We start from the raw sequence: 8,599 nt of genomic DNA, 5'->3' as shown, positions 1-8,599 counted from the left end.
TATGCTTTCAAGCTATTGTGTGAAACAATATTCATTCTTTTTTGTCCTGGTTATGCACATTCTTCGGGGGTTTTTTGTGTTCATTTGGTTATTGTCAAAATCCTGGGTCACAATATACCTAGGTCATATCAAATATTTTGGTATTGGCATAATTGAAGGCATATTTGTAAGGCCATCATGAACAGATGGTATAGGCAGAACTCCCTCACATAGGACAAATGCAGAAATTAGTGAGAAAATAAAGGTTCGGGAGCAGCTGGCTCATAACATAACAAACCAAGGCAAACAATGTTAAAAGAAATTAAAGAAAAGTACCATGTTTATGAGTGAAAGACAGAGTGAAACACTTATGTCACAGGAGCAAACTGTAGTGATTAGTCAATCCAGATTGCTCATGGGTTGATATGTGCTTTGACAAAGTAATCAAATTTAAGGTGTTATAGAAACTTTAATGCATATGAACTATGCTTTTTTATACTGACTTCTCTTTTTCAATGGTTGAACTTTTAACTGGAAAGTTCACAAGGCAGTAAATGGCACCAGAAAGGGGATTTGAATGGGGAACTGAGAGATTTTAATATTTGCTGGCACCTATGATTAGATTTACAACCACATTAGTACATGAAGATGTGGCGCACTCAGTACCTGTTATTCATCCACTGCAGTAAGTACATTTATTTATTAACAGCAGTCCATTTAATTTATGTAAACAACTTTCTTATATTGAGACTATTGCTGAAAAATGTAACACCTAAGAATAGATTTGTCTGGTTTTATGGATATAATTGTCTACAGGCTTGCCTGTCGCTATGTGCAAACTAATCTAAACAAGTCTTCTGTTTTGAATGAAGAGATGCTGGATTAAACTCACTTTAAACCACATCCACACACCTTATGTTTTATTTTCATAAATATTTGCTCACTCAGTGCTGTGGGTGTACTCAGAATGTATCTCCTTAGCACTACTAAAAATGAGGCACTGAATGACTGTTGTTCACTTCTCATTATAAATACAACATGAGGAGTGCCTCATGTTTCATTTTGCACTGAGAATTTTCTTTAGATATCACAAAGTCTAAGCAATGGGATAATTTCAGTCAGGGATGTAAAGCCTGTGTGATGTTATTTGGCCATTATAGACATTAGCAAACAGGGAACATACAAACACACAATCATACATATACCGCGATCTTTATAGTATGATGCTGTGATGGTGTTTCATTCTATGCTATGCATAAATTCCATTCAGTGCACATCTGAACTGTCAGATGTACATATGTATACAATTTTGGGATTTGTATACACTCTACAGATGTTGGCATTACACTGTCCTAATCAAGTTTCATAACATCTCATTAAGATTGTTTCACTTGTCTAGGAGGAGATAGGGAACATATATACAGTACAGTCATTATAGCATGCTTCTGCAGGGAATAGAGAACCAAAATTCATCTGCAGCGATGTGAAAGATTCATTATGCAAATACTTGATTCCAGTTTTTGGTCACCACTTACAAATATGTCCAAACCAATCACAATCATTCATCAAATATAATTTGCTCAAAAAGAAGAAATTCCATCCATTTTCTTAGCCAAAAGACACACAATAATTGTATTTTGTGTTTAGCTTGTGCCCCTGAGATCACAGAATAGCACATAGCACAGAGATGAGGCAGACAGAAAAAGAGGTGAGGGACAGCTGCTCCCAGGGTGAGAGAAGATCGCTCGCAGAGTCCTTTGGCGCTGTGGGCAGACACTATCCAGGTACAGAGAGAGAATGTGGAGTTGTTGGTGACGTGTAACACTGCTGCTGAATTTTAGAAAGTTTTTTGTGTTTATTTAAAAAAAATGGGAATTGCCCTGCTTCCTTAAAACCCATTTTTAAGATTTTAAGGAACCATTAATTTCCCTGCTGTATATCTCACTAGGATATACAGCATATCCTGGTGGGATATACAGCAAGGACATTGGAATGTCGCTCGGACTGGAGAATTGTATTTGGATGATAACAAAGAGAGGGAAGGTAGTCAGAACAGAGGGGAATGAACTACCAGAAGGCAATATTGCAGACCTAGAGGACAGCTACGAGCACCTGGGGATCCCACAGGCAAATGGGAACCATGACGAGGCTGCTAGGAAAGCTGTAACCACCAAGTACCTGCAGAGGGTCAGGCAAGTCCTGAGGAGTCAAATGAATGGTAAGAACAAGATCTGGCCTATCAACACCTACGCCCTGCCCATGATCAGGTAACTTGCTGGGATAATCAGTCGGCCAAAGGAGGGGATAGAAGCCACTGACATAAAGACCAGGAAGCTCCTTTCCATGCATGGAGGGTTTCACCCCATCCAGCAACCTGAGGCTGTGTGCTGAGCAGAAGGAAGGAGGCCGGGGACTGGTGAGTGTCAGCCCCACAGTCCAGGATGAGGCAAATACCTCAGGCAGCAGAACCCAAGATATAGGAGGAGGAACCGTCATGGAAGAACAAGCCCCTGCACAGTATGTACCACCGGCAGATAGAGGAAGTGGCTGACATCCAGAAGTCTTACCAGTGGCTGGACAAAGGTGGACTGAAAGACAGCATAGAGGCTGTAATCATGGCAGCACAGGAACAAGCTCTGAGCACAAGATCCATAGAGGCTGGGGTCTATCACACCAGGCAAGACCCCAGGTGCAGGCTGTGTAAAGATGCCCCTGAGACAATCCAGCACATAACAGCAGGGTGCAAGATGCTAGCAGGCAGGGCATAACTGGAACACCATAACCAAGTGGCTGGCATAGTATACAGAAACATCTGTGCCCAGTATGGCCTGGAAGTCCCGAGGTCCAAATGAGAAACGCTCTGTAGGGTGGTGGAGAATGACCGAGCTAAGATCCTGTGGTACTTCCAGGTACAGACAGACCAAATGGTGGTGGCTAACCAGCTGGACATCATGGTCGTAGACAAGCAGAGGAAGATGGCTGTAGTGATAGATGTAGCGATACTGAATGACAGCAACACCAGGAAGAAGGAGCACAAGAAGCTGGAGAAGTACCAAGGGCTCAGAGAGGAGCTTGAGAAGATGCGGAGAGTGACGGTAACAGTAGTCCCAGTTGTAATCGGAGCACTGGGTAGGGTGACTCCCAAGCTAGGCGAGTGGCTCCAGCAGATCCCGGGAACAACATCGGAGATCTCTGTCTAGAAGAGCGCAGTCCTAGGAACAGGTAAGACACTGCGCAGGACCCTCAACCCCAGGGCTCTGGTTGAGGATCCGAGCTTGAAGGATAGATTGCCCGCAGGGGTGAGAGGGGAATTTTATATAATTTCTTATAATTTTTTCTTGAAAAGCCAAGGGAGGGCCTAGCCCTGTCAGCCCATTCATACCAGCTGTCCCTGTCTGTACCTAACACTGTTTTCTTCTGTTTACAGTTTCTCTGAGCTGTGTCACCAGCACAGCAGGGGTGATCCGTGTGTCTGGATATGAGGGGGCAGATGTTAATGTTTCTTGTTCCTATAAGACGGGATTTCAATCTTCCGAGAAGTACCTGTGCAAGTCAAACTGTGGCAAGAGTGATGTTCTTATCATGACGACACAACCGAAAAACAAAAAATACTCCATCTACGATGACACAAAGGCTCAAATCTTCACTGTGACGATCTTCAACTTGCAGAAAAGGGATACAGGGAAATACTGGTGTGGCATCTCCTTATTTGGAAATGACATCTACGCTGAAGTCACAGTGGATGTTGGGCAAGGTAAATAAAATGACCTTATATAGTTATTTAGTATGTTGTAGTTTTGGGGCGCGGGGTTCTCTGACAACAGATGGATTTGTCAAAAGTAGCTAGAGCACACTGGAGAAGGTTTTCAAAACAAAGCATTGACAATTTTTTTTGCACTTACATTAGTGACACTCGTCAGCATGAACAACATTTGAGCAACATTTGACCTTTCTGCACTCCATGTGTCACGATGAAACAGAGGTTTCTCTTTCATCGTGAAACATGGAAGGAAGCAAAGGATACACACAAAAATAAAAAGTAATACAGTACAGATATAAGCATGTTGCTTAGATAAGAGTCAGCACACATTTTTGGATGACAGGATAAAATTAAATGTGAAACTTATTTTAGTTTTTTGACATCTTTTTCTTTGCATTTACTTAGTCTCTATTTTAGCTTGTGACAATTTTTGATGTTTATCTTTCTGACAGACAGCTGCTGTAACAGTGTGACCAAAATAAAAAGCTATAAAGAAGATTCCGTGACCATCAGTTGTCCTTATGAGTCTGAGTACCAGAACAGCCTGAAGTACATCTGCAGAGGAACACGGCCCTCCACATGTCTGCAGCAGGCACTGATCACCTCTGACAACAAAGAAAATGGACGATTCAGACTTGATGATGACAAAGTGTTAGGAAAATTTACAGTGAGCATTACCAGACTGACCCGAAGGGATTCTGGTTTATACCTTTGTGGTGTCCAAAGAAACAGTGGACGAGATGTTTTCTCTGCTGTTGAGCTTCAAGTCAAAGGTGAGAGTTTATAGTTATGTCTCTTATGAAAGCTAATACAGAAAGTATTTATTATATATAATGTATTTTATTATTTCAGAAACAGGAAGCAAAAAATATTGCTGTACAGTAAGATTTATGTTCTCCTAGATAGCTCTTTTTCTTTTGGGTTAAAGGGACTTAAATGTGATGTAAATCCTCATGCATTCAAAATTTCAATGATTTGTGATTCTAAAATAGGAGTGCTCATTTAGCTATTAATGAAATAAGGAACACAAGGTACCAAATGCTGATCAGTCTAGAGATTTGGTGCTATTTCTGCTGTTTAGACAGACTGGAACATATGATATGTGGATATTATGATACCTCTGTGCAGATTTTATTCTCTTAAATATTTCTTTTCCTGCAGCAATTCACATTCTGGTTTACTTTCTGCCCGCACCTCTGGTTATAATGCTGATACCGACAGTGGCTTGGATCAAGGTTTATAAATGCACCAAAGTGAGAGGTAATACACACATATGCACACAAACACATATATAGATTTGTCCACACACAAGCACTTTAATTTATTGTTTTCTGTGTTGCTCCAGCAGCTGACATCGCCATGAACAGAATCACGATAAACACTGAAGAAGCAGGAGAAGTAAAGCTTAAGGATCATGTGAGAGGAAAATACATGAGACAGTATCAGAAGCATTTCGAAAGTGCAATGTTTGCTGCACCGTACTGGCGATTTAGCTTGCTTTGACAGTGGTCCTGTAAATGTTACGTTTATTCTCAGGAACATCTTCCCACCATGTCCTCTAAAATGTGTACATTATTTCAATATTACATTTCTGTAGACTCCTATTTACTCAGTTTAGGCTAAAAAAATCAGAGAAATAGATGCACCTGGTGCTAGTGGGCCAAAGAAATATGTTATCATCAAGAAATTGTTATGCCATGTGTCCATCTTATTGTGACCTCTGAATTTCACTGTGAGTTTCCTTCGTCATTGTAATCTTTCCTTCTATTTGTTTTTTAGACTTATGAAAACCAAGCTGTTGAGGCGTGTTTCAATTTGGGTTCTTCTGAGGAGCGGAACAACTGGCACATCTATGATAATGATGATGGTGATCATGTGTATGAAGATATCCCTGAGACAGAAGATATGTGTTTTACTTATGAACGCTAAAAGGACAGAACCAAAACAAACCGAACAGTATACAAAACTGTGATCAAATATGTGGTCATATTAATGCCTTTAGTACTAAATGTAAAAAGTCATCTTTATATCGGTCATAACCATGTCTCAGAAGTGCATATTTACATTAAACTATGACCTAATCTTATATTTGTTGTTTAGCCTGTCTTCTCCCAGCTGTACACCTGTTATGTACATTGCCTGTAGTTATGGGTTTTCCTCTGATGTAGCAGTTTTTAACACTTATACTTCAAAGTAGTTCTGTTCGAGCCACATATTGTCAATCTTTTTAGAATACGTGAATGAATAAAGAATATTGTGGCCATGAAAAGGAACTGAAATGTAATTTTTTTTCAATATAGGGTTTCAGGCTCTCTTGTACACATGATTTATTTATTTGTTTATTACTAATTACAGCAACACAAAAAAGAGCCAAACAAAGACGTGTTGAACCTTTCAGTATCCTGACAGTGCTGAAGTGGTCGGGTATCGTTTACGGTGAGTCATGCACTTTTCCCTCTCGATGAACAGTGAGTGGGTTTTGCAGTTGATGTCTTTCTCCAACGCCATGCGTGACTCCTCCAGGCGAGACAGGGACTCTCTGGCTTTGCTCAGCTTCTGCTGTAGAGATGCCAGAGTGGCATCAATCTGCTTCACCTCCCCTTCCAAACTACAGACAGAAGCAAAAAATCAGAGCAGCGAGAAAGACAAAGCAGTTTATTGTTTTGTGCATGCATACCTGAGTTGGGGTTCATCTCTGCACAGTTCCATGTTGGGTCTGAGGGAGCGAAGGTAAAGTCTGGACTGAGCTACTCGCAGTGGAGCTTCTTTGTTGTGAATGGCCTGCTGCAGAGCCACAATGTTTTTCTCCTGGGCACCAATTTGCTCCAAGATCTACACATGAGATAATACAATCAATCATCAACTAATAACCAGTCATTTACTCTGTCTGTCATTTCATCCACCTGTTTGAGCTGCATATTGAGCTGTGTCTTGGCCTCATTCAGCTCCACACAGCGTTCGCTAAAGGCTCGGTCAACACTGGAGCACTGGACTCTCAGATCCTCAGCCGTGTCCTGCAGCACCTGCTCTACCAGCAATCTAACACACAAGGATTCCATTTGTTTAAAGCAAATAATAAATAATGAACCAGGATCAGTTTCAGATTCTGCTGCAGTATATGAACTAGTATGTGCTCTAACCTGAGACTGTTGGTAGCCTGTTCCTCCTGCACGGCCTTGAACAGGTTGTCTTGTGTAAACTTCGTCCATGATGGGTGGCTGGACACCCTGCAGCAAGTGAAAAAAGTTATCAGGACTGTTTCTCGTTTTTTTAGGTTTATGTAATATCTCCAGCTGCTCAAACTCACTGTTCTTGCATGGCAGCTGAGCTGGGATGGTGCTGCGTATCTGAACTCATGTTACTGTGTCTTCCGCTGTGGTCATCAAAATGGTAGGCCTGGTACTTATCAGACCAGTCCATCTCTAAAGTGTGCTTGGCTTCTCTGTTCAACCTGATGCATAGACACACATGAAATAAAAGTTTCTGTTTATAGTTATATAAATATTTCATGTTATGAAATTCTACATGTTATGCAGTTTTAAACAGAGTTTCAAACTTACTTGATTTGACTGACAACCTGAGCTGTAGTTCTCTTCAGAAGAGCCTGGACACTCCTGATCAAGTCCACTTCCTGCAAAAGACGGAGTCATCTTACTGGTTAATGTGTTACTGCCATCTGCTGGATCTCATTATTAAACGTTTTACTCTGAAAATATTACAGTAAGAGCTAAGATCAGTTCAAATATGTTTAAATATCACTGAAGACAAGAAAAAGCAGACATTCTTAGTTTGTTGAGGTGAAATCTGCCACTGCCAGTTGATCAGATCACACTAGTTCACATTTGCCATTAACTTAGGTGCGATTCTTTCCCTTTAATTTGAAAAGCATTATTCCAAAATAAAATATCAATGTGTCTAAAATATCCCATAAGCAGTAATTGGTCAAATATCAAATTAAATACACTTTTGAGAAAATGTATCCAAATACAAATTTCACTTTAATTATAATTATACGTTCAGATTTTTGCAAGCCCACACTTAGGCGATATTATTTTGGATCATGAAATATTGTCTATCACCTTGAACAACTCTTCCTCCACAGTGTCTCTGACCAGGTCAGCTCCCAGCCTTCTCGCCCTGCAGTTCAGGTTGTCTGTGGCGATAGCATAGGGAATCTCGGTGGCATCCAGCGCCTTCTCCAGCCGCATCTTCAGCGCCACCAGTGACTCCGTGTCGGCCAGCAGCTGCTCGATGTGCCGCTGCAGCTCAGACTTCCAGTAGTGGATCTCTTGTAGTCTCTCTCCCAGACGACGTGTTCCCTCGGCCTGTGTCTTAAAAGTGGATGCATCGGTGTCTTGGTACAAAGTTCTGGACTCTCGCTGAAGGCTCGTAGCTTCGTGGCAGTCGGTACCGGCTTGCTGAAGTAAGTTTTGGTAGTTGGAGAACCATTCAGTCGGGGTGTATTTAGCCGAGCGGTACCCTGCTGTGGCTAAGCCCGAGGACGGCTGTGGGGCCGCTACAAGGTGATCTTTCTCCGGGACCCCCTGAGCTACAGCTCTGCTGTCATAGTGAGGTCGTGATACTACAACATCCGAGCACATTTTTTTTAACAATTCAAATGGCCTGCAAGAAAAAAGACGCGATTTATTTGGACTGATTAAAGCAGATTTAGTCCCAAATAAAAAGTAGCAGCACTAACATTAACAGTCCGGACCAAGCTGTAGGTTTGTTTGTTTGGTGTTGCCTAGTTACACATGTTGGCTCAGATGACACGGCTAATCATCAAATGCTAGTATCAGTCAAACAACAAACCTAAGTATATAATAATACGATAAATAATAATAAAACTCTGGGACCAAT

The 8,599-nt window shown here is 41.3% G+C and overlaps 2 protein-coding genes across 2 annotated transcripts; one reads left to right on the top strand and one right to left on the bottom strand.

Annotated features, from left to right (window-relative positions):
- Window positions 1–627: 627 nt before the first annotated feature.
- LOC146668537 (polymeric immunoglobulin receptor-like) lies at window positions 628–5,668 on the top strand. The gene is made up of 6 exons (XM_085408849.1): window positions 628–664; window positions 3,407–3,733; window positions 4,192–4,512; window positions 4,901–4,999; window positions 5,085–5,155; window positions 5,519–5,668. Exons 1-6 carry the CDS (start codon window positions 628–630, stop codon window positions 5,666–5,668), a joined length of 1,005 nt encoding a protein of 334 aa, XP_085264975.1.
- tekt4 (tektin 4) lies at window positions 5,045–8,465 on the bottom strand. The gene is made up of 7 exons (XM_085410457.1): window positions 7,819–8,465; window positions 7,300–7,370; window positions 7,047–7,190; window positions 6,880–6,966; window positions 6,643–6,778; window positions 6,417–6,571; window positions 5,045–6,347 (listed from the first exon to the last, which is right to left on the bottom strand). The coding sequence occupies exons 1-7, from the start codon at window positions 8,338–8,340 to the stop codon at window positions 6,134–6,136; spliced, it is 1,329 nt and encodes a 442-aa protein (XP_085266583.1). The 5' UTR covers window positions 8,341–8,465; the 3' UTR covers window positions 5,045–6,133.
- Window positions 8,466–8,599: the final 134 nt, after the last annotated feature.

This window comes from Rhamphochromis longiceps, linkage group LG6 (genome assembly GCF_057381845.1).
Source record: "Rhamphochromis longiceps isolate RC_006_pf linkage group LG6, R_longiceps_female_GT1.1, whole genome shotgun sequence".
In the NCBI taxonomy this organism is placed as follows: domain Eukaryota; kingdom Metazoa; phylum Chordata; class Actinopteri; order Cichliformes; family Cichlidae; genus Rhamphochromis; species Rhamphochromis longiceps.
The sequence above is the reverse complement of the archived record's forward strand: the minus strand, read 5'-3'. Positions and strand labels throughout refer to the sequence as shown.